A 26450-nucleotide genomic window follows, 5' to 3' on the forward strand; every position below is an offset into this window, starting at 1 on the left:
CAATTTTCAAGAATTTTCAGAACTAAAGTCTCACTTAAGACACGTCAAAGCTTCATTGCATGTATTTAAATGCTCCTCAGTTTTGGAAAGCGCTATTCACAGAAAACCCCACTTACATGTGCAGACCGCTCACTTGATCTTGGAAGTAAATAATCTTCAGTCATAATATAAAATGTTTTGCAAATAAATTGTGCCAAGATAAGAATGAGTTCTCCAAGGTTAATTTGACAATTAGCATGAGAATGATGTAAAGGAGAAAATCAAAGTAATACTTGTTTTTAAAAGTTAAACATCTACTGCAAAGAGTATAATCACATCTGGCCCTTCCCGAACTGGCCTGACCGAGCCTGCACCTGAGTCTGGGTGTCCGAGTCACCTAGTCCCATGGGAGTGATCACGAGGCTTCTTTGTCTTGTGGTTGGTTAAATTACTCACTGAATAGACCTCCTACTCTGGAATAAAAATAATACTTTTCTGAGTTTAGAACTGCCTCTATATATAGATAAGAACAGTATTAAGTGTGCAATGTCATATTTATCTGTAATTAAATCTCATGGAATTATCATTAATGAGATGGATGGGTAATCTACCTACATTATATCATTGTTTGTGGAGTCACACTTTCAGGTCCTGCTTTCTTTAAACAGGCTAAGGGCAGTTTTGGTTCAAAAACAGAACGATATTAAGTGATCCACCTGTAGACACTAAGCCAATGGAATTAAGAGGTTTTAGCATGCCAAATTCCAAGCTAAATTGGAAGGCAAACTAATTTTGATCCTTCTTTTAAAAAAAGCATGGCATCTTAGCAATTATCTAAGATGGCTCATTCTCATTTATGGTTGAGGTGCTACCTTCATTTTAGACTCTTCTTTTTCTTTTAATCAGCCCTATGCCAAGTGTTGAGATTCCTGACTTCAGTTTGGTGGCTTTCTCTTTCAAAAAGTGTCTCCAAGTGTGAGAAGGAACAGTGTCGGTGCCTTGAGCTCACAAGAAAATTTAACCCTGCAATCATATATCCAGGGTGCTAACAATGGCATTGCCGTTGTGAGTCTGTTTTAGGATTAGCTTAGATAATGCCTGTGCGGTGCTCAATGCAGTAAATGTGGCACATGAAGTAGCCAATAAATGCCAATATTATGCACCCTTTGTATTCACTAATTTTCTGGCTAACAGCTCTTAACATGTAGACAGTTTCCTTGTCTCCACAGTTTTGTGACCTCCGCTACAGAAGTGATAGGAGACCCTTGGGGCTGATCATCTCCCCACGAGGAGTTCTTAATTCACCAAGCAGGGCTTTATTCCTCAGACTTTCAACGTTTCAGCATTTTTGACCTTCCTGTCCTCATTCTTGCCCTACCGTTGGCTTCTCCAGTACTGAGTGTCCCCAACCCCTCTTTCCAATTCCTCTCCCTTCTTTCTCCTGAGCTCCTTCCCCGACCTGTCCCACCCCCAGGCCTGGGCCACTATATCTAAAGAGGCATGGAAGAGGTCCTGCTTTATCTCAGATGATGCTTCACTGCCCTGTGATGCCCACTCACTGCCAGGCTGTGGGCTCAGAGAGGTTTTAGGACCTTGGCCGTGTTACATAGGCAGGACGTACACAGGAAGTCCCAGGTGAGGCTGATTTGAAAGCCGAGCTCTCTCTGTGAGGCTTGGGGCCACCAAAGATCAACCACCATGGAGGGAAGTGGAGTAGATGTGGAGGAAGCTCTTTGGAGGGCAGGCAGGACAGGAGAGCAGCTACGAACACAGGTTTTGGTGTCACAGACCCTGGGCATAACCATGGCCTCGCCTCCACAGTCATGTGACTCTGGTCACCTCCTAACCCAGCATCTTGGTTTCTTCCCTCCTAAAATGATAATGGCAATTTCATCTACCTTGGAGTAACCCTGTAGGGATGAAATTAGGTTTCCCAGATGCCTGGTACAGATAAAACTGACAGCTTCTGATCACTGTCTTTCAGACAGCACTCATCCCCAAATACACTGCCCACATCATACTGGCACTGCACGAGGTATTTCCCACTAGACAGATGAGAGGACATAGCACATATAAGGCGAAAGGACGTCCATGAAATTCTGTAGACAGTTGTTTGCAGATGTGCTAGTCTCTTATTGGCCTGAAGAGTCAAGCCTTCTCAAGATATGTCACAGGTCCCAAATATTTCTTAAATTACCTTAAGCTCTCTTTAATTTGGTATTTGCCACTTAAAAAATAACATTTCAAAAGCCCAAGAACCCAATTTTCCTTATAACATAGGGCTCTAAGTGTTATATGTCAATGTTAAAATTTCAAATTTTACACAAAATACAAATTAGAGCTCATTACAACAAAAATAAAGTAACATAGAGGGGTCTGAAACAGTGTTCCCTAAAGATCTGGCAGGGAATGATCTAACTACTTTCAGGCAATGCGTTTTCTACAGGGATAAACTCACGTCTCTGTGGGGAAAGAAAAGCTGACTCAAGTTTGGGGCCTTTCATTAATTATCCTAACATCTTCAATAAGAAGTACTTAGCTCCCAGACCAATGCAAAAGTAAGACTCTGAGCCCCAAAGCTCAGACAAGGAAAAGGGTTAGTGTCTGTCTGTGATCTTGTGAAGATGGCAACAGGGACCTACAGGCCTTTGTGGAAGCAATTTTTCTTTTTTTTTTTTGCGGTACGCAGGTCTCTCACTGTTGTGGCCTTTCCCGTTGCGGAGCACAGGCTCCGGACGCGCAGGCTCAGCGGCCATGGCTCACGGGCCCAGCCGCTCTGCGGCATGTGGGATCCTCCCGGACCGGGGCACGAACCCGTGTCCCCTGCATTGGCAGGCGGACTCTCAACCACTGCGCCACCAGGGAAGCACCAATTTTTCTTTTTTTGAGCAGGGTGGGCTGCACTTCTTTTCACTATAGAAAGGCTGGACTTAACCTTGCTTTTATTTCTAGGATTCAACCTCACAAACATCATTTTAAGTAAGTTACTCATTTTAAGAAAGTTCAATTTTTTACTACAGATTAATATGAAGAAGAATCATTTTAAGAAAACAATTTAAAGTTCTAAAGTGTTTACTAGGCAGTGTTTTCCTTTTCCCTCTTTTAACTCTAATAAAATGACACCAATAATCCTATTTTTAGAAGCTGAAAGCAATTTAGTAGGGGCTTTCACAAGTAGTTGCACTTTTTTCAGAAGAAGTAGACTTCAAAATTACTATAATTGATGATAATTACTTTCAGGAATAAATAAAAAACAATTAAGCCTTTAAAAAATTAGAAAGTGGAACGTATACACATATACTATACCTTAAGGTGCGACTTTGAAAATTATGCTGACCCATTGGTACATCCTAGTAAAAAAAAAGAGTATTAGTTGCCAAAAACATACTTTAAGAATCTTTCAGTGATAAGGATGTATATTTCTTCTTCTATCATGGAAAATATCATTTAGGTACCAAATAACTACCCATGAGGAGAAAAAGAGCTTAATTATAAGTGTGAAACATGATTAAAAATTCAGTTTATATTTAGAATTTTTTTGTAATCTGTAAACTCTGGTGTCAGGATTGTGGTTTGAATTTTTTAAATTTCCATCCTGATATTTGCAGATATGATTTCAAACAACGCCTGCAGAGGACTGTTATTAAAGTTACTGTAGACAAATGATGGGAAAATGTAGTTTGGCATCAGACTGAAATTTAAAAAATGCTTTAAGACACAAACATGATCATAAAATCTATAGTCAATCCTTATCACTGACTGGGCTGTTAAGAAATGGGACTGTTGGTTAAGTGTGTGAAAGCGAGAATCATTGATCGAAAAGAAGAAATGTACATATGAGTGCTGGTAGTCCCTGAAAAAGGTCAATGACAGAGACAGACATTGGTCAGAGTTAATCAGCGGGGGTCTCCACTGCCAAATGTTCAATAATAGACTTAAAAAACCACAAGATTCACTTTCATACGTTTAAATAAAATAAAATAATTAAAATAAAACTTGTAACAAAGTGGCTCCAAATAAACTGTTCTTTGTTGTTTGATCTCCAAGGTTAGATCAGGAAATGTATTCAGCCTAGGGAAAGGTGAGTCTTAAAAAATAACTGAACTCCAAGTTTTACTATATAAAGTAAAACAATGCCTTATTTACCAGCTCTATCAACGTTAAATCAAGAGTCAATGAAGTTCTGCATAGGGGATTAGATAAAAGAAATAACTTTGGGCAATGACAATTGTTCAACCCTGGGATGTATTAATAAGAATGGCAGTGGGATCTTTCTGGAACTGAGTAAGAGACACAGTCCTATGGGCTTCATGTGCTAATAACCAAAGCCTCAGATGTCCTCTGTCTCTACTAAGGCAGTCCCTAGGCTCCATCTCTGTGACTGGAGGCCAGCTGGTCAAGAAAACTGAGTTTGTCCCAGAGGCCCTCTGATTTTTATACACAATTTCCTGAAGTTCAAATCTCTAGCCAGTAACAACTCTCTTGAAAGAGGCATCTTCACTAACACATAATAGCAGATTAAAGTCAGGCTGAAATCTCTCCTTTAGTGTTTTGCTGAGATAGTAAGGCAGACAGTTGCTCTTAGGTCCTGAGACAATAAAGACTGATAAGAAAGTAGCAACCACGGCAACATCAATCACACACCCAGAAAAGCAAGGCCTTATTTTCACAGGTACACATATGAAACTGCACAGAAAATCATGTTTTAATATTTAGATCTGATTCTTATTTCTTGAAAACCAACCGACCAGCCAACCAACCGACCGACCGACCAACTCTTGGTTTATAACAAATCTCGATGAGAGATATTAGCCATTAGTACTAATAATAAATGCAGTGTTGAGATGAAATTATCCAACTTTTTTCATAAGAGTGATAGAAGCATCGACTTTCCCTGACTACTAGATCCTAGGGTCTTAGGATACCTTTCCTCTAACAGGGTCTAGTGGCTGGAAGGTTCCAGTTGCCCCAATCCTGCCTCCTTGGATCTTTTCTCTTCTTATGATCTCACCCAGCTCCATGGCTTCAAATATCATCTAAAGCCGGATGCTTCTCACATCCACATCTCCATCTGGGACCTCTTCCCTGAGTTCCAGACTCACACACCCAACTGCCAACTTCCTAGCTGCACTTCGGTGTCTAAAAGGCATACTGATTTGAAGGTGTCCATTAGCAAAACCTGGATTTTTTCATCTGAAATCCCCTGACTTTCCCTGAGTATTTGTCATCTCAGTTCATGACATCATCATTCTTCTAGGGGTGCAGCCAAAAAAGTGTGTATTCTTCCTTGATCCTCCTTTTCACACATACCCACTCCATCACCAAGGCTTATATGTTCCACTTTCAAATTATAACTTGAGTTTGCTTCTCACTGTTTCCACTACTAAAATCTTAGCATAAGAGGGCACCATCCTCCTCCCTTGGAACACTGCATTCTTGCTCCATTACCCAGAGCATTAATTATACTATGCCCTCCCCTTGGGTAAGACCCTCTAACGACTTCCCATCACAATCAGAATAAATTATACATGATTACTTAGAGCCTCTCGCCCTGATGACCTCCCTTTGCTTTATTGCTGATGACGCTGCAGCCACACCAGCCTTCTCTCTGCCCTCAAAGATGCCAATTCATTTCCATCTCAGGGCCACAGAATTTGATTTGCCACCGACTTCCCCCCTTCTCCGAGATGTCCCCAGCCGCCCCATCCAGAGTAGCCACACCATTCACTCCCAAAGACGATACTCCATTTTCTCTTCATCATGGCCCTGAGCAGGCACCTGGAGTGATCTTGTTTGTTCATTTGCGTCCGACTTAGGGTCTCTCTCTTTCCAACAGAATGCAAACTCTTCTAGGACTTGCCCAGGTGGTCTCCCTTGTTGACTGACTGAGGGATCATGATCTGTCAGATCATTTATTTTTCAGTTGAAAAAGAACAAAGGAAGTTGAGAGAAGAGATATAACTGAGACAAAACAAGAATGCTGAGCCCCTGCCTTTTGGGCTTGGGTGTGTGATTGTGAAATGTCCACTTTCACCTGACAGCCTGGTATGTTTCTTTTTCTCATCAGCTAATAAGAATTATGTAACATCCCATTTTCTTTCTTTACCTCAAATGCATCCCTAATACAATTAATGCCATTCTGCATGAAATTTTACTCAGAGACTGTTTTAAAATCTAACTATACCATTGGGATTATTCTAAGTGCTCAACTGTGTTTACTTTTCTCTCCTCTTATGAGTTTTTCTATTGTCTATCTGCACTTCAGCTATCTTATTGAGAATGTCCCTGCTGCAAGAAGCATTGGGACTTTATTCTCTGTTGGAAGTAAGGATGATGTAAATAAGGATATCCAACAATAGAAGGTACATTGCTTCTGACACAGCCTGAACCTCTGGGTGATGAAGAGACAGTTTTATTGATGCCACTCAAATTCCAAGGACATCATGCCTTCATTTGTTCTCTTACTAAGATGCTCGGGCTTTCTATTGTACTTCATAATAGCAGAAGCAAAACACAAACCTGGATTTAAAAAAAGAGTTCAGCTGTATTCAGTTGCTACTGTCAGTTGTAAATTAGAGTCTTGGGTAATAAGGTTATAATGCAAAATCACTCTAGGTTAAAACCCTTAGCAATGCGGGGTTGGTGCTCATTGATAACCTGATATCTGTAAGGAATATCTGAGAATGCCAATCTGAGAAGTCGGAGATAGTGAGCTTGCCTCATTACAGACAAAAGTTACTTTGGCAGGAGATGCCTTTTGGGGAACTAGCTTTCGCCCAGCGCTAGGGCATGGGGAGGGCGTACCGTGGTGCTGATCTTGCCGTTCTCCGTGGTCATGCTGTCTCTGTGATGCAGGTGTGCAAAGGGCTTGGCCGCTCCCCAGGACTCCAGGTACCGGGTCATGCGGACGGAAGCCCTCATCTTGGCTCCATCGAGGGTGGCTCGAGGTCTGAAGAGGTGCTGGGGGCTCCGTCGTTCTCCCTTGGGGTTAGAAACAAAGCATGACACCTGGCGGGGCACAGGTGCACAGCCTCCCGCCTTCCTGCTCTGCCCACCAAGAAGCCTCCCTTGAGTAAGCAGATTCCTCTAACATCATGCCCTTCACTTTCCTGGTTCCTACTCTCATTCCTTCAGTGACTTGTATTCAGCGCCATGAGCTGTTGGAGACCAACGATTTGTTTTTCATACAACAAAACTTACCTGTATTTGAAACTTAGAGAAAAATAATAGCTATTTTAAGGGATGTTTTTATAAAGTTGATTCTTAGACAGAATATGCTGATCTGTTTCAATGTGTTCTTGATGGTTGTGTTTTTTCCTAAAGCGATTGGGGGTTTTCTGATGCTAAATGGCCCCGAATATCGGTGTTTTGGTGTTCTTTGCCTGAACGCAATGTTCTTTCTTTTTTTTTTTTCTTTTTTAATTGGGGGTATAGTTGCTTTACAACCTGGTGTTAGTTTCTGCTGTACAACAAAATGAATCAGCTATAAGTATACATCCATCCCCTCTCTCTCGGGCCTCCCTCCCACCCACCCCCATCCTGCCCATCTAGGTCACCACAGAGCACCGAGCTGAACTCAGTGTTCTTTGTACACATTTTTTTTAACCTCTTCCCTGTGCCGTCCCTGTCCCATCACCGCACAGTTCGTCCCGCTTGTCATACATTTGTCTCCAGATCAACCCTCTAGTCAGTTGGAAGTTTGTCTCTGAAGGTGAAACTGGGGTTTTAGGGAGGTTATTGTGAGTAAACATTAATAAACTTGATCTCCTTGATGCTATGATATTGGTTTTGACAATTCAGAGGTGTGTCTTGCTGCTCTCTGCACTATTTACCAGCCTGCAATTTGGAGGGAGTTTACAGAAACCCTCAGAGCTTCAGTTTCTTAATCTGTAAATAGCAGTAGTACCCATTTGGCAGGAATTTGGGAAGGGTTTAAAGAGATGAGAACTCTAAGCCCCTGCTCTGGCCTGACACGTGGTGTGAAGAGTTAGAGCCAGCAGCTGTCTGCATGCGATGAATGGTGTTCACTGTATCAAAGTTACCATATCTGCACATAATGTACTCACACAAGTGTATACATGACATTTACTTGCCAATATTCCAGAAGTTTCTTCTTTCCCTTTTTCTTATATCTTCATCCTACTTTGTCTCATTAGATTTTTATCATCCAAAGCCTTGAGCAAAATCCTTATCTTTATTTAATTTTCTAACTGCCAGGCGGGGTCCATCGTGGACTAACACACACATTGATCAACATTGACTAACCTATACAACCTCGTGATGCAGATAATACCCTTGTCATATAAACAAGTGATTCATTTCAAGTGTTTCTTTAATAAATATTTGAATCCATTGTTAAAAACACATACGCAGTTAAAGTAGTTTTAGAGGCAAAGATGAGCGAAGAATTACACTAGTTCTTGACTAAAAACACTTTCCATATGAGTACTTTGCCCTTTTCACTTTTAATCATAGAAGTCATAGGCTAATCATAGACTCTTTACAATACTGACCTTGGGGTTGATTACAAAGTAGGTCTTCACCAAGTGCTGCTTTAAATATGGGTCTCTGATGTCACCGTCTCCTTCCTCCACTTTATAAGCCCCATTCAAGTGTTCCAGTGTGACGGAAGAGATGTGAACACGTCTGAAATTCCATTTTAAAACCACAATCAGGATATATAAGGAGGAACGTGCAAGAAGACTTTCTATTTATTTGGGATTTCAGAGAGAATTTCTTCTGCCCCAAGTGAAGGAAAGGCTATATGTTCTTAGTAAAATTGACTGTAATTAAGGTTCATAGTCTGTTAACCACTGCTTTGGAAAGATGCTCCCAGATGTCATGAGCTACTAATATTTGGAGCTTCTCTGCACTCACAGAAACCTGCATGGTGAATTACAGCAATTAAAACTCGATCTTATCGAATTTTGGGGTATGAAGATATTTTTTTTTTTTTGAAATGCATGCCAAAGTCATTTTAGGAAGTGTGCTGATCTGTATAAAAGTATGGGCTTTCTTTCTCAATGCTTGTTCTCATGCTTCTCCAAATTACAGCACTTGCATCGAGATTCTCGTGTCATCTATCCAGATGGTACCGTTTGCTTATTTCAATAGTACTGATTTCAGAAGTTACCAATAATAGAGAAACGTCATATATCTCCACTGACTTATAAACCATCTTTAACTTAGGTTTCTATTCATAAATATGAAAATAAGTAGAAGTCTGTAATTTAGAATCTGACATCCACAGTCTTTGACCACGGGTCCCAGGGGTGGTTGCACTGGGGCTTGAGAGTTCATGTCCATCTGGTTAATGGAAAAGGCCACTGGGCGTGAGTAACGTGATACTAACCAAGGCAACAGAAATCACTGAGCAGTCGGTTATTAACCTGTCGACCTATTATTCCCAGCCCTGTAACCTGCTGGACGAGAGAAAGCCAATGTGCCGCCTTACCCGGGGACCCCTCCAGCTTCCATGTGGTTGGCCAGGGTAACGTCATGGGACCATACGTCATACTGCCACTTCTGCAGCCCGATCACGCCGCAGAGGACGTTCCCAGAATGCACTCCCACACGCATGTTGATGTCCACTCCAGTGGCGTCCCTCACTTTCCTAAAGGGAAGGAAAGTCACATCACCTTCCAGGACCAGCCTCTTCTTCCTTTAATTGCGGGCCAATTTTCTGGGCATTTTATCATTCAGAATGTGTCAGATTGTTGGAAATATTGTCATGAATTCTTACTGTGGCAGAAGATTGCTGCTCTGAGGCAAGAGAAAGGGATTTTTCTTCGGTTACTACCAGACTAAACCACCAGCGCCAAGCCAATGCTCTGGCCGGTAAAGCATCAGGATGGCAGGGGTCGTGAGGCAGCATTTTGGTTGTAGTTTCTACTTTTTCAACCAATGTGTATCATGCACATAACATGTGCAGACACCTCCTCAGAATTTTCATACTAGACTCGTGTGACATTGCCTTGTACCGTCAGAAACAATCTTAGATGCCATTTGCAATTCTAGTGCTTAGCATAACGTATGTCCCCAAGGAATATTTTCTGCTGATGAGACAATACGGCTTATTTGTGAGCTTAATAATGACTTTAGCCTGAATAGGAATTAAAAAAAAATAACCACGAAATGAAAGCTTTTCAATTGTGCACATTCTTTAACAGAAAAGAGAAAAGAATACTCTTTAAGAAGCTTTAATAATGCATAAGGTATCATTAAAAAGAAAATCATTTTAAAAAAATCATTTAAAAAATACTTTAGGACTCTGTTGCCAACTCATTGAAAGAGACAAATGAAGAACCTCCTTTAAGCAAAAATAGCAATGCTTGGCGATGCTTATTTGTTTCTGCCAGTTAGATACATTTACCAATTAAAATTTTATTGTAAAAGAAGAATGCAGGAAGGTATCCCTAGTTACATGGAAAGAATCACCCCAAGGGGAAACGTGGAGGGAAGCAATGGCACTGATTTCAACACAGCAAGTCGGAAGGGTTACCAGGTGTGGGATGCAGTAAAATGAACCTGAAACATCTCAAAATGACACAAGCATGCTTGAATGATGCAGTGACATCATCTGAGCATACTACCGATAAAAAGAAATGGGTCCATGATGTAAAAATAAATGACGTCCTGAAAAAAGAATATAGAAGGCTGTCTCTTTCCCCTCCCTTCCTCTCTACCTTCCTTACCGGTTCTCATTTTTTTTTTTTTATAAAAAAGACAACCTATTTGGGGTACTTTACAAGTCATCCAAACCCTTCATTCCTGCTCCCACGAGGAGCATCTACATGACATAGGAGCCTTGTCCTACCACTCTGTCCCCATCAGCACTGAGTGTGGACAGCTGCCCGGGCCCTATCTGGTCCCCGTCTCTCCAGGCCTCTTCTCACTATGGTTCCTCTCTGCTCCCCACTCCCCTGAGTGTCCCCTTCCTGACAGGGCCCGGGAGCCACAAGGCCAGTCCGTGATAGAAGTGACTGGTTAATGATTCGACTCTTTAACAATCTCCACATGCTTCATGTCTTTTTTAGAGAAATGAGTTGATCAAGGGTTCAGATGGCCTGATTGACCTAACGTTTTAATGCATGTAGATGAAATCTGTGTGATCTATAGAAAAATGTTGAAATGATCCCTTAGAGCTTGCAATAATAGACAATCTTTCTAATTTAAGAGGAGCCTTAATCACTTACACAATCAGGGTCCTGAATATCACTGCCTTGATTAAGAACAGTTTACATTTTCATGATAGGAAAAAAAAAAGCCTCTTTAAGCGTTGGGAATATTCCCAAACTGCAGCTGAAGTGCTTCTGCAGTGGTGAACTTAGCTAATGGGGAACAAGGATAAATGTGGAGGTCCAAACTTGGAAGGAAAAACACAGGCAAACATTTCTGGACCCATGTTGCTGGTTCCCACCAAAACTGGAGATAATCTGGCAAAATTCCAAGTGCCAAGCGTGTGCTTTCTCCTCAGCAGCTTGAAAAACTGAAATTCCTGTATTCACGCTCAACTTTTGGCTTAAGAAATGGGAATGAAAATGCTTGTCTTTGTGTGTGAGAGAGAACAAAGAATTTCTGAAATGTGCTGAGGTGTTCGCTCTTTTCCTGGCTTATATTGGGGGTGTAGCAAGACAACCTACTATTATTATTTTTTATTGCAGTATGGTTGATTTACAATGTAGTGTTAATTTCTGCTGTACAGCAAAATGATTCATATATATATATATATATATATATATTCTTTTTTATATTCTTTTCTTTATGGTTTATCACAGGATATTGAATATAGTTCCCTGTGCTATACAGTAGAACCTTGTTTATCCATCCTATATATAATAGTTTGCATCTGCTAATCCCAAACTCCCAATCCATCCCTCCCCCACTCTCCCTCCCCCTTGGCAACCACAAGTCTGTTCTCTATGTCTGTGAGTCTGTTTCTGTTTCATAGATAGGTTCATTTGTGTCACATTTTAGATTCCACATGTAAGTGATATCATGTGATATTTGTATTTCTCTTTCTGGCTTACTTCACTTAGTATGGTAATCTCTAAGTCTGTCTATTTTGCTGCAAATGGCATTATTTCATTTATTTTTATCGCTAATATTCCATTTTATGTATGTACCACATCTTCTTTATCCGTTCATTTGTCAGAGAACATTTAGGTTGTTTCCATGTCTTGGCTATTGTGAATAGTGCTGCTACAAACACACGGGTGTATGTATCTTTTTGAATTGTTGTTTTGTCTGGATATATGCCCAGGAGTGGGATTGCTGGATCTTCTGACAATTCTATTTTTAGTTTTTTGAGGAAATTCCATACTGTTTCACACAGTGGCCGCACCAATTTACATTCCCACCAACAATGTAGGAGGGTTGCCTTTTCTCCACACACTATCCAGCATTTGTTATTTGTTGACTTTTTAATGGTGGTCATTCTGACCGGTGTGAGGTGATACATCATGGTAGTTTTGGTTTGCATTTCTCTAATAATTAGCGATGTTGAGCATCTTTTCATGTGCCTGTTGGCCATCTGTATGTCTTCTTTGGAGAAATGTCTGTTTAGGTCTTCTGCCCATTTTTCGATTGGGCTAAAACAACCTATTACTGATCACTCTGTCAACTGCACATGAGCCGAACTGTTGATACATAGCAGGGGAAGAATTCAGAAGCCCTTGGTCAAGGAGTAGCAGATCATGGGGACACATGGCCATTAAGATATGAAACTTAACTTTAGGTATAAGGAAGAGCTCTGGAAGTTCACTCAAATCTGTTGACATTACTGAGATGCTGGACACATAAGATATCACTGAGGCATCTATGATGAATGGATAAAATGCAATACATACATGCAATGGAATGTTATTCCATCATTAAAAGGAATGAAGTACTGATACATACCACAATATGAATAAACCTTGAAAACATTATATAAAGTGAAATAAGTCACACACAAAAGAACAAGTATTGTACAATTCCAGTTGCATGAAATATCTAGAACAGGCAAATATATGGAGGCAGAAAGTAGAACAGAGGTTACTGGGGGCTGGGAGGAAGGGAATGGGGAGTTATTGCTTAGTGGGTACAGAGTTTCTGTTTGGGACAATGAAAAGGTTCTGGAAGTAGATAGTGGTGATGGTTGTATGACATTTTGAATGTATTTAATGCCACTGAATTGTACATGTAAAAATGGTTCAAAGGGCAATATTTATGTATGTATATTTAACCCCAATAAATAAATGTAACAACAAAAGAAGGTATTACTGATGACCTGATGACATGCCAGTGGACAGAATGTAGGGAATCTTTTTTCTTTTTTTTTTTTGGGGGGGGGGGATCTTTTTTCTAAAGGCTCTTCAACATATTGGAATTACATAAACTTAACAGAACTGGAAAACAGTTGATTCCAAAGCAGAAATTAAGCTTTAGTAAAAGGGTGGATTGTTGAATCCAATGTGCTATTGATTCACATAATATCATCCTTCACAAAACCCATTTACAGAATCCATTTCCCCTCATGTTTGAAACCAACACTGATGTGGCCTCCAGGGGTGGGTTATACATTTGAGAAAATCTGTTAGGTCTACATTGATTAAATTCACTTCCATCTAGACCCATAGTGGCGTGAATAGTTAATGACTCTTGAAATAAAGCTGAAAAACTTTTTTTTTTTTAAGTCTCCGAGAAGACAAATGATATACTTATGGGGAGAAGAAGGGGGACAGTTATTTCCCACACAATGTATTTCAGTGGGAAGCTGAGGCAACACTGCCCACCCCTCCCATCTTGAATCTTCCTTCGATTCCTCTCGATTCCTTTGCCTCTCAATCCCTGACTGCCCCACAGTGGCCCCTGACAAAGGCTGAACTAGTGGATCTGGACACCTAGGTCTGCAGACTCTGCTGCGGCTAGGGCTTCACTGTTCTTCCCTGGCCAGCACTGGAAACCCACCGACAAACCTCTCAGTCCATTTCGGCCCACAACTAACACCACGGTGGGCTAAACACAGTGATAACTTGACTTGTTGCTTTCTCACTTAAGGTCCTATTTACTCTGACCCTGAGACAAGGAATTAGACCATCAAGCACATAGTTCCCATGCTGTTTAGCCGAAAAATATGTGGAGGATAGGGGAAAATCACTTGACCAAAAATAGGCAATCCACCCCCCACCAAAAAAAACCCAAACTGAAATCCTTCAATCACACAATCAGAAAACAAGAGCTTTTATCATTTATAAGAATACCGTGGCTTCTATGAAGGTACTTATAAAGAAGTATGCATTATGGTGCGGGCAGTGAAAATTCATTTTTTACCTCACATTTTTACCCTGTACTTGTCAACTGTAACGATAACATTATTCTATGTAAGCAAATCTTCTCTAGAATTACAATGAAAGAACCTATAGATAAAAGGCAGAAAACTATTATGGATATAAACTGAAACTACATTCACAGAGCTGAGCGTGACTTAGATGGAGTAATTCTGGGCTGGATTTTTATATTCATTGCAGTCTGGTGGTAAAAACTACTTTCCCTCTTACAATTTACATGTACTTGTCAGAAATCAAGAGATGCTGAGAGTACAGCCTTTTTCCTGAAGATTGGAGGAGACCTTTACATTTTTAAAAAAAGCACTTTTGAAACAAACACAAAGGTCCCTTCCCATAGATTCTAACTCAGTGTTGCTGTAATCTAAGACTAATAATAGCAATACAAAACACAGAAGGCTTACTTTGGACTTAGTTCTCACATGCCAATAAATGAGTCTCTGCCCATTTATATTTAAATGTACAATCATGTATTTAGTTTCAGTAGACAGAAAAATAGGAATAGTTGTAAGAACTACAACTAAAACTTACCAAACAGTTAAAAAAGCTCTTACTAAGCATTACACTTACTTTATGGCTTCACACATATCCAGTCCCATTTTCACACAATTCTTGGCATGGTTAGGGAGAGAGATAGGGAGTCCGGAAACACAGTAGTAGCAGTCTCCTAGAATTTTTATTCTCATGCATTCATTCTCCTGAAAGAAGAAATCACAGAATTTCAGTTGAGTTAAGCACATATATAATGATTTTGATCTACCAAATATCACCAAGTGCTAGTTCTACTGGCATTGCCACAGTGAATACGGTTTGTGGGAAGAAAGAAATGAGAACTAGTTGAGTTTCCCTTAATTACCCATCAAGATTGAGGCACCCTCACCTGCATGCTCCTTTACCAAAGCAGGAAGAATCAGGGTAAGGGGTAGAAGGGGAAAGCTGAGAGAAAGTTCTGGAATGATTTACACTTAACACAGCAGAGGAGGGTAAAGATAGGACCATTCTCTTTAGTCTGAACAAATCCAAACATTGACAGTGAAATGAAACATTCTATGCAAAACAGAATCTTTCAGGATAGAAAATGGTAAGCAGAACTCAGCTAGAATTAGAATTTTTGTCATTTCCTACTGTGCTCACGATTTTCCTCATTTCTTTTAAAGCTGAAGCAGATTCTTACCTGCAGACATGTAGCTTCCGATAAACATCTCTACAACATAATAAGCCACCATTCAACATTGCCAAGTAATTTGAAACTTAATTCTGATCTGAGGTTAAGCTGTTTTAATATAAAGTTAGACAAACTCATTATTTTTATTGGCTGGGTTGTATTTATATAATAACATTGAGATTAACTTCATTCATATGCATTAATCCTACATCCATTTCTAACCTTTTCAACTAGTTTATAGACTCTTCACTCAAATTTATAATAAATACATAAATAAACAAAGATGTACCAAACACAGATTTTTTTTTTTTTTGGCCATGCTGCATGGCATGTGGGATGCTAGCTCCCCAATCAGGGATCAAACCTGTGCATTGGGAGCCTGGAGTCTTAACCACTGGACCACCAGGGAAATCCCAGACTTTTTTTCTTCTTAACACTCACATAGGCTTATGTATAAAACGAACAAATTTGAAATAATAAAACGAACATAAGATCTTTTTGTTCTTAAGTATGTGTTAGGTTTACTGAAGATTTTGCAGATTTCTTTCCCTGTCTCATAGAGAGCTGTGTACTTTCATGCTTATCTATAGCATTATAGATGACGTGTTAGTAATTCCTGATAACAATATTTTAAATAATAAAAAGGCAAAACATTGTTTATTAATAAGGCTTCTCTCCTGTACTTCCTAAATATGTATCCTGAGTCTAGAAAACAGTAAGATTAAGAACAGTGAATTCTTGGCACTCTTATCAATGATCAGCTGACTGTATATGCATGGGTTTATTTCTAGTCTCTATTCTGCTCCATTGGTCTGTATGTCTGTCTTTAATACCAGTATCAGACTGTTTTGATTGCTGTAGTTTTGCAATATATTTTGAAAGCAGGAAGCACGATGCCTCCAGCTTTGTTTTTCTTGTTCAAAATCGCTTTGGATATTTGGTGTCTCTTGTGGTTCTATATGAATTTTAGGATTTTTTTTCTATTTCTGTAAAAACTACCATTGGGATTTTGATAGGGATTGCATTGAATCTGTAGATGGTTTGGGGTACTATTTTAATATTAATTCTTTCAACCCATGAACATGGAATGTCTTTCTACTTATTCATGTCTCTTTATATTTCTTTCATCAATATTTTATAGTTTTGGTGTATAAGTCATTCACCTACTTAGTTAAGTCTATTTCCTAAGTATTTTATTATTTTTGATGATAATGTAAATGTGTTTTCTTGATTTCCTTTTGAGATACTTCATTGTATACAAGTGATTATTGTACATTGACTTTTTATCCTGCAACTTTACTGAGTTTATTTATTAGTTCTAACAGATTTTTGTGGACTCTTTAGGGTTTTCTACATATAAGGTCATATCATCTGCAAACAGAGATAATTTTACTTCTCTTTTGAGTTGGATGTCTTTTATTTCTTTTTCTTGCCTAACTGCTGCGTCAGGAAGTTCCAGCACTATGTTGAACAGAACTGGTGAGAGTAGGTATCCTTGTCTTATGCCCAATCTTAGAAGAAAAGCTTTCAGTTTGTCACTGTTGAGTATGATGTTCACTGTGGGTTTTTCATATACGGGTTTATTGTGTTGAGGTAAGTTCCTTCTTATTAGTTGAGAGTTTTTAATCATAAAAGCATGTTTAATTTTGTCAAATGCTTTTTCTGCATCAATTGATTGAGATGATCATATGATTTTTACCCTTCATTCTGTTAATGTGGTATATCCCATCAATTGATTTGTGATGCTATCCAACTTGCATCCCAGGGATAAATCCCAGTTGGTCATGGTATATGATCATTTTAAAGTGCTGTTGAATTTGACTTGTTAAGTGAAATAAGCCAGATACAGAATGACAAATACTACATGATACCACTTATAAGAGGAATCTAAATTGGTCAAACACAGAAGCAGAGTATAGAATGGTGGTTTCCAGGCCTGGGAGAGGGGAAAATGGGGAAATGTTGGTCAAAGGACACAAAGTTTCAGTAATGCATGATGAGAGCTAGAGAGAACTCTGTACAGCATAGTGAGAGCTACTGTACAGCATAGTGTCTATAGTTAATAATATTATATTGTATACCTAAACATTGGCTAAGAAGGTAGATCTTATGTTAAGTGTTTTAATCACAAAATAATAATGATGATGATAATGATAAATTAAAAGGGCAAGAGGAAACTTTTGTAGGTGAGAGATGGTTATGGCATAGATTGTAGTGATGGTTTCAAGGGTGTATCCCTAAGCTCAGTAAGTTGTATGTATGTGAAATATGTATAGCTTTCTGTATGCCAATTATACCTCATTAAAGTGGATAAAAACTAACAGTGAATGAGCAGTGACGTTGAGTTCCTTAACTTAATGTGCTTTATGTAGTATTCCCTCAATGGACTGAACTATCTGTTTGCTTATAATGCTCACCAACTCCATGTTTTGAACTAAGAGCCATGAACTGATATCCAAAGCATGCTGCCCCTGTGACCAGCAATGGATGGCCCAAGCTATCCTAGGCCAGTCTCTGATATTGCCTGGATGTTCCTTTGTTACAATGATCAGAGAGGAGCAGGAAGTCACACCGAGTACCTCCCTTATGAGTTATAAATTGTGTCTTCCTCAGATTCACATGTGAAATCCTAACACCTGGTACCTGTGAACGTGACATTATTTGGCCAAAGGGTCACTGTAGATGTAATTAGTTAAGATGAGGTCATACAGGAGTAGGGTGGGCCCCTAATCAGTTTGACTGGTGTCCATAGAGAGAGAAGTAATTTGGACACAGAGCCTTGCGTGTGGGGAAAATGCCATGTAAACACTGGAGCTTTGTTGTTGTCAGCCAAGATTAGGATGTTTCTTCCTACTGTGACCAGGTAGTGCAACAAAAAGGACCTTTTACTGACTCAAACTTTCAAGACGTTTTCTAAAGATGAGGCCCCCTCTACCCCAAACTCAACCTCTTCCTTTGGTTTGGTAAAGGAAGGAAACAGGGCTATACTCTTAGTGATTTTTTAGAATTCCCAATGAGATCTGTCATGGTCAGTTGGGCAACATAAGACACCTCATGGAAAGCTTGACGCAAGAGTGACTCTGTGAACATCTGCAAGCCAGATTTATGCCTAGGAGGCCTGGCTGGAATTTTCTTTATTGTTTAAAAGTGAGCAAAATCTCACCTATTGTTAGCAAAATCTCACCATGAACTAAACTTAGAACCAACTCTTCCTTATGTAAAGAATGCATTTTAATAAGCATAATAATGTATTTTTGTTGGGAACAATTCAGAGACAAAATTAAGCTGACCAGAAACATTTTATGAGACAGAAGTACAGGGCTAGCAGGAAAGAAAAAAAATTATCAATATTCCCACCAGAAACCTTAATAGTTCCAATAAATAAGTCTAGAATAAGGTCTAGTATGGTTTTAGATCAGTTGTCATCATTTCTTCTCTGTGAAACTTCCCACAAATGAGCATATGAATGACAAATACTGAACTTACATCTCTGCAAGTGGCACAAGGGTCAGTGGATAAAAAGGGGACAACAGTCAATAAAGGGCTTAGGAAGAAGGGATGCATCCTATTTTAGGGATTTTCCCAGGATGCCGCTTAACACTGTGAATATGTAATAGTTACAACTGGAGAGGAAATCATGTTTCCAACTCCTTGACATCGAAATGCCTAAAAAGAGAATCTTAGAACGGCACAGGAGAGAGAGATGTGCAAATCAAATCTCATCATCTTGAATGTATTTATTATATGTGTGCTGAGTTATATATATGCAGAAGTTTTAAAAGTAGATGAAAAATATGCTAATTATATGCTATGACATCTCTCATTCCCAGTGTAGGTTAGAGATTTATCAGGGCTCGATGGCAAATAAATCCAACAAATCTACAAACAACATTCCTAAAGGATGCTTTTATGAGGAGGTAAAAAATTGATAAGGGACCAGAGAAAAAGTAAGCCCAAATTTTATATATCCTCAAAATAGAAGGCAATCACTAATACTCACCTTTGCAATTTGATCAAATTTTCCAAAGAGTTCATTCAGCATGTGGACCAGTTCTCCTGGGGAGCAGTCACTGGCCAGACGGGTGAACCCAACAATGTCCGCATAGAGGATACTGTGGGAACAAACCAGTGGGTGCCATATTGGCAAGTTGATGTCCGTTAAGAAAGTAATGGTAGTTTTTCCCATTGAAAGAGTATACGTTTTTACATTTTTGCAAAATGTCATTTCCCTGGGTATGTAATATGTAAACATTTTGCTAAACTTTCCCATTAAATTTTTTTTTGATGTTAAATTTTTATAATAAAATCGTTGACGAAAAAGTCATGTGATGTACGTTCTCTATTCTAGTCCATTTTTACTGCTCACCTTTCTTCTCTCAGGGCCAGCCCCTCCCCGCCTCTCTCATTTATGTGGTCTTCATCCTGACAGTACATTACAGTGTCATAATTCTGATATCAAAGGAGTATGCATCTATTTGCATCGTTACATGATTTTATATTATAAGGATTCCTATGTAGAAGAAGCAAAATAATAAAAGTCAAATCCTGTTTTTATTGATTCAAAGAAAAAAATTCTGGCTTCCTTACTACCTGCCAGGAGAGCAGATACAGAACATCTTTCTAAAGCTCAGAGTTTGGTTTGGGGATGCATTAAACAAATAAGGACACCAACCAATGTCCAATTACAGTGATAATAAGTGCTATAAAAGAAAACAGCAGAGTGCTGTAAGACAGAACAGTGGAGGTGGTGAAGAGTCAGAGAAAGTCACTTAGGAAATGACAGTACAGCTTCCCTTCATGGGATGTACAGGCTGGGAGGGCAAATGTGAGATTCCTTAGAGTTGTGTATGTGTTTAGCTAACCTTGATGGGTCAGGATAGAGAAACTACAGCACCACTGTGTACATTACAAATTTACCTACACAATAACGTGTTTATGTTTTGTGTAAAGGACTAATGAAGCCTAAAATTCTGGGTTCAGGTAGTGAATATGGTACGGTTTAAGATGGGCCATGAAACAAAAATAACTGCCAATTCACAAAATTTTATGAAATATAAAATTACCATATATAGGATCCAGCAATTCCACTCTTAGGTATATACCCAAAAGAGCTGGAAGCAGGAACTCAAACAGATATTCGTATACCCATGTTCACAGCAGTATTATTCATAAAGTGAAACAAATGTCTATTGACATTTAAAGAAATGGATGGATGAAACTGTGGTGTATAATACAGTGGAATATTATTCAGTCTTTAAAAGAAATGAAATTCTGACAAATAACACAACCTGGATGAACCTTGAAGACATTAAATTGAGTGAAATAAGCCAGACTCAAAAGGACAAATATTATATGATTTCACTTATATGAAGTACTTAGACTAGCCCAACCATAGAGACAGAGAGTAGTATGGTGACTGCCAGAGTCTGGGGATGGGGCGTTGTTGTTTAGTGGGTATGGAGCTTCGGTTTGGGATGAAGAAAACGTTCTGGACATGGATGTTGGTGATGGTTGCAGAACAGCATGAATGTATTTAGTGACACTGCACTGTACAATTTAAAATGGTTAAAATTGTAACTGCTATGTATATTTTACCACAATTTAAAAAAAAAATGTGCGGCAGCCGTCAGCCTGGTCCCAGGCAGAACATGGCTTGATCTCTGCTGCTGGCAACACTCTGCTCCTCAGGCAAAGTACAAGGCTTGTGGCTTCACCTTGGAGGAAAGACTTGCTCCTCTGATGATGGACAGAAGCAGGGGGAGACCTCTGGTCCAGGGAAATCAGGGCTGCTGGGGCTTTTGTGCTCTCCATTCAGATGGTGCCATAAAACCATCCCTACTTCTCCTGTGCTCTCCTGCAGAGGCAGGGACCCACAGATGCTGAGCCATGGTCCAAGAGGAGGCATTACTCACTCAGAGGAAGATGCCCGATCCAGGCAGCATGGGAGGGAGAACGTGAGAACGAGTGGTTGACTCTACTTCTTGTTGACAACCTCCACAGTGTTTCCTGTATCAAGACATGTAGTGGGTGAAGGAGCCCAAGATGGGCTGAATATACAGGTCTGAAGCTGGCCCTGTGGTTACTGGGCAGGAAGATGCAGACTGTATATGAGTAACTGGGACACAATGTACAAAGGGTTATGGAAGAGGAGACGCAGAGCACTTTGGGGGTCACACAGGAAGGAAACCCGACCTAGACTTGGATCACATCACCACTTGAGAAAGACCACTCTGGCGGCAGCAACCTGGAGGTGGGCAGGTCAGTTAGAATCATATCCGGTACATCCCGGAGAGCCCTGTGGAAGGTCTATAAGTGGGGGAAATGGGGAGAACTGGACAGAGAGGGGAGACTTGTAGGAAGGAGAATGAATCAGGCTTTGTTAGGGATTAGATGTTGTGGGAAGTGTCTAGGAAAAGAAAGTGCTGAGATAAAGACCGGTTTCTGGCTGAGTACTGGGGCTGTACCTAGTGTACAAATCAAATCAAGCTTGCAGGAGAAGTTGACTAGCTCCACTATGGTTGGGTTGAGTCTGAGGGTGGTGTCAGTGGGAGACCCAAGAAGAAGACCATTAGGTAGATGCTTATGGAAAACTACGGTTGAGTTCTGTGTCTTAGCATCATATAGATGGTCATTAAGTCCTGGGCGAGAGCTGGAGAGAACAGAGGAGTTAGGAGAGACCTGGAAATGCTTTCATTTACAGAACAGCCTAGATGTAGGGACGAGAAAACAATAAAGAAGACTGCAGGGAGAAAACAAAGGGGAAACAATGGCATGGAAACCCAAGGATGTAGAATTATTTAAGTGCAAAGACAAGGTGAATGGGACCAAGCATAACCATGTGGTCAATGAGATAGGTTGCAGAGGAAGTCATATTCAGATTTGGGAACAAGACAACTGGTGGTGAACGTAGGAAGAATGAGTTCTGTGACATGGGGGAGGTTAATGTCAGAGGGTGGTGATTTGAGGAGGGAGAGAAAATAAGGAAGTCTAGTTAGAGAGTGGAAAATTGTTCTAGAATTTGGGCTATGAAATTCATGGACGTAATTTCAGAGTTGGAGGGTGGCACTGGATTCAGGGATTTATGTTTGTTTTCAAAGACATGATGGGTTTGTGAATGTTTCAGCACTAGTGGGAGGGATTCAGAGGAAGACAATGATTCAGAAGGCAACTGGTAGTTGCTACCTTCACATCTATAAATTCTTTTTCTTCTCCACTTCCTCCTCATCCTACTTATTACTATTATTATTATTATATCAGTTAGTAAAGAGCTAGTCAATGTTATTAACAGAGAATAAATATTTCATTGAATGAATCATCAAAGCAAAACTAAAAGTTATCAACAGATCTTTTTGGTCTATCAACCTAATAATTCTCATTAAAAAACACCCTCAGTTATTGACTGAACTACCTGCATTAGCCAGGTATTTTATCTGCTTCTTTTTTTATTATACCTGTCCCGTTTCAGGAGGAAAAGGCCATATGTTTTCATATTTCATTTAAAATTAATTGGTACTCCATGCCATTGAAGCTTTTCCATTTTTAAGTTTTAAGAATTTAAGTTACTTTAGGATCCCAAATATGTGTTATGAATTTAAATTTAATACTGCAAACATATTCTACACAATCTCTGAAGACAGTTGAAGGTGCTTCACCAATCCTTTGCCTTAGATAAGTGTGTTAATCAGCTTCCAAGATGGCCCCAGTGATCCTCACCTCCCAGTACTCACACTCTTGTACTGTCCCTTCCCATAACAGGTAGGGCTGACTTGTGTAACCAATAGGATACTGCAGAAATGACCAGAAATGACCTTCCAAGGTTAGATCATAAAAGATATTGAAGCTTCCACCTGGATCCCTCCCTCTGGGGAAGCAAGCGGCCATGTTGTGAGGATACTCAAGCAACCTGTGAAGAGGCCCAATGATGAGGAACTGAGGCCTCCAGCCAACAGGAAGTTAACCTGTCCACCAGGTGGGAAGTCACATTGGGAACAGATTGCCCAGCAGCCTGCAGCCTCATGGGAAAGTCTATGCCAAAACCACCTGGGTAAGCTGCTCCCAAACTCCAACCCACAGATGTTGTGAGATGTTTATTGTTCTTTTTTTTAAAAAATTAGGTTATTTGTATTTTTATTGTTGAGCTGTAAAAGTTCTTTATATATTCTGGATTCAAGTCCCTTATCAGATATATTATTGCAAATATTTTCTCCCATTCTATGGGTTGTTTTTTTTTTTTTAATGGTTCTTTTTTTTTTTTTTTTGAAGTATAGCTGATTTACAATGTTAATTTCTTCTATAAAGCAAAATGATTCAGTTATATATATATATTCTTTTTCATATTTCTTTCCATATGGTTTGTCATAGGATATTGAATATAGTTCCCTGTGCTATACTGTAGGACCTTGTTGTTTATCCATTCTATGTATAATAGCTTGCCTCTGCTAATCTCAAACTCCCAGTCCTTCCCTCTTCCAACCCCCTTCCCCTTAACAATCACAAGTCTGTTCTCTATGTCTGTGAGTCTGTTTTTGTTTCATAGATATGTTGATTTGTATTGTATTTTAGATTCTACATGTAAGTGACATCATATGACAGTTGTCTTTTTCTGACTTACTTCACTTAGTGATAATCTCTAGGTCCATCCATGTTGCTGCAAATGGCATTATTTCATTTTTTTATGGCTAAGTAATATTCCATTGTATATATGTACCACATCTTCTTTATCCATTCATCTGTCAATGGACATTTAGATTGCTTCCATGTCTTGGCTATTGTAAATGGTGCTGCAGTGAACATTGGGGTGCATGTATCTTTTTGAATTGTGTTTTTTTCCAGATATATGCCCAGGAGTTGGATTGCTGGATTATATGGTAGCTCTATTTTTAGTTTTTTGAGGAACCTCCATACTGTTTTCCATAGTGGCTTCAACAATTTACATTCCTACCAACAATGTAAGAGGGTTCCCTTTTCTCCACATCCTCTCCAATATTTGTTATTTATAGACTTTTTGATGATGACCATTCTGATTGGTGTGTTTGTTGTTCTTTAAAGAACAATATTGTTTATTGTTCTTTAAATTACCCACTGAGTTTTGGGGTAATTTGTTACACAGAAACTGATAACTAATACAGATATTATGCAGACCATTATCAACTGCTTGAGATTGGTTGTGTCTTCAGTCATTTTTACAGGTCTATTGTTCCCAGATTATATCACAGCTATTTAAAGATAGTCTGTGATCCTATTTAGATAGACACATTTATCCTTACACAGTTTGAATACCAATAAGTGACATAAAAATATTTCTGGAGATGAAAGGGGCATTGCTGATTTTCATATAGTTAAGGTTGGAAAGAGCAATTTCTACTACAGTATATCTTGTCAGACATCATAAATGTTTTTTCTTTAATTATGTAGGTAAAATGCTTAAAAACCTAAATGCAGTCTAGTGTTTTAAATAATTTTATGCCTTTTTTTTGGCTGCACTGGGTCTCCATTGTTGTGTGCAGGCTTTCTCTAGTTGTAGTGAGTGGGGGCTACTCTTTGCTGTGGTGTGCGGGCTTCTCATTGTGGTGGCTTCTCTTGTTGTAGAGCATGGGCTCTAGGCATGCGGGCTTTGGTAGTTGCAGCACGTGGGCTCAGTAGTTGCCACATGTGGGCCCTAGAGTGCATGGGCTTCAATAGTTGCGGCACATGGGCTCAGTAATTGTGGCATGCGGGCTCTAGGATGCATGGGCTTCAGTAGTTGTGGTGTGTGGGCTCAGTAGTTGTGGCTTGCAGGCTCTAGAGCACAGGCTCAGTAGTTGTGGTGCACGGGCTTAGTTGCTCCAGAGCAAGTGGGATCTTCCCGGACCAGGGCTCGAACCTGTGTCCCCTGCATTGGCAGGAGGATTCTTAACCACTGCACCACCAAGGAAGTCCAGCTTTACTCTTTAACATGTATGAATGTTCTCTGTCTCTGTGTGTGTATATATATACATATATATATGTATATGTATATACAAACACATAAATATATGCATATATACATACATACATATATATGTATATATACACACATAGTTCTTTCCTATTATTCCAAGAAAAAAAAGGCGGGGACTATAAAAAAGTTTACTCCTGATTCCTCATTTATTCAATGTTTTTTCCTTAGTTCTTACTTGATATGCAACTTTTTTTCTCTTGTCTCCCTTTCAATGTGCATTTCTTATTGTATATTAGCTCTTTGCATGCTTGGGCCATACCTTTTTCTAAAATCATGTGTTAAAATGCAATTTGTCTTAGCAATGCATAAATTAAGCTACAGTTAAATTTGTTTCTTAATAAACTTCAAAAATCCTTGACCTGAAGTAACCAGACAGAAGGCTGCATCACGCAATGGAAAAGGTCTGGACTTGAAGCCCTATTACAATTCTAGACTATTCTAAACACACTTTAGTTTGTGTTTGTGGTTGTTGTTATTAAACTATTGAATGGGGTGGGGGGGGTGACTAAAGGAATAACATAATGAGTGAGGCATGCACAGGTTACTTATTGAGATAACCCAGCCAGAATAGCAATCACCACTGCAATGTAATCGAATGGATGAAAGGACAGCCCCCAGAAAAGTGGTATCAGGAATGGGTGGGCATGCAGAACAGTGAGGACCAGGGCACCCACATGTGGAGAGGTCCCACACCACTGTAGCCAGAGATGGAGGGGAGCACAGGAGGGAGCACCCTCTCCAGACTGAAGTGAGGACCTGCACAGCTCCTCTCTAGAGCTCAGGGGAGAAGAGGTCCTATACCGTCCTCCTTCCTGACCACAATCCCATGTTAGTTTTCCAGTTACTGGGAATCCAGGAATGGCTCCCTGGGAAGCATGGATGGCTGTGCCACTCTTGGAAAAGAAGTAACTTTCATTATAATTTAATTAAGGTGCATGTTGGTCCCCTATGATGCTGGGTACCAGCCATACCCTAGAAACCCATCATTCCTGATTGACAG

The 26450-nt window shown here is 39.7% G+C and overlaps 1 protein-coding gene across 1 annotated transcript in view; it reads right to left on the reverse strand.

The window, feature by feature from the left end:
• Nucleotides 1-26450, reverse strand: part of ADCY2 (adenylate cyclase 2) — a 433799-nt gene that overhangs the window by 113435 nt on the left and 293914 nt on the right. Inside the window, exons 6-11 of the mRNA XM_004274498.4 lie at nucleotides 19472-19583; nucleotides 14877-15004; nucleotides 9434-9592; nucleotides 8493-8625; nucleotides 6784-6960; nucleotides 3286-3329 (exon numbers count right to left, since the gene is read on the reverse strand). Coding sequence (XP_004274546.1) covers nucleotides 3286-3329; nucleotides 6784-6960; nucleotides 8493-8625; nucleotides 9434-9592; nucleotides 14877-15004; nucleotides 19472-19583 — 753 coding nt within the window. The remainder of the gene's footprint in view (nucleotides 1-3285; nucleotides 3330-6783; nucleotides 6961-8492; nucleotides 8626-9433; nucleotides 9593-14876; nucleotides 15005-19471; nucleotides 19584-26450) is intronic.

The sequence above is a fragment of the Orcinus orca genome, chromosome 3 (genome assembly GCF_937001465.1).
Source record: "Orcinus orca chromosome 3, mOrcOrc1.1, whole genome shotgun sequence".
In the NCBI taxonomy this organism is placed as follows: domain Eukaryota; kingdom Metazoa; phylum Chordata; class Mammalia; order Artiodactyla; family Delphinidae; genus Orcinus; species Orcinus orca.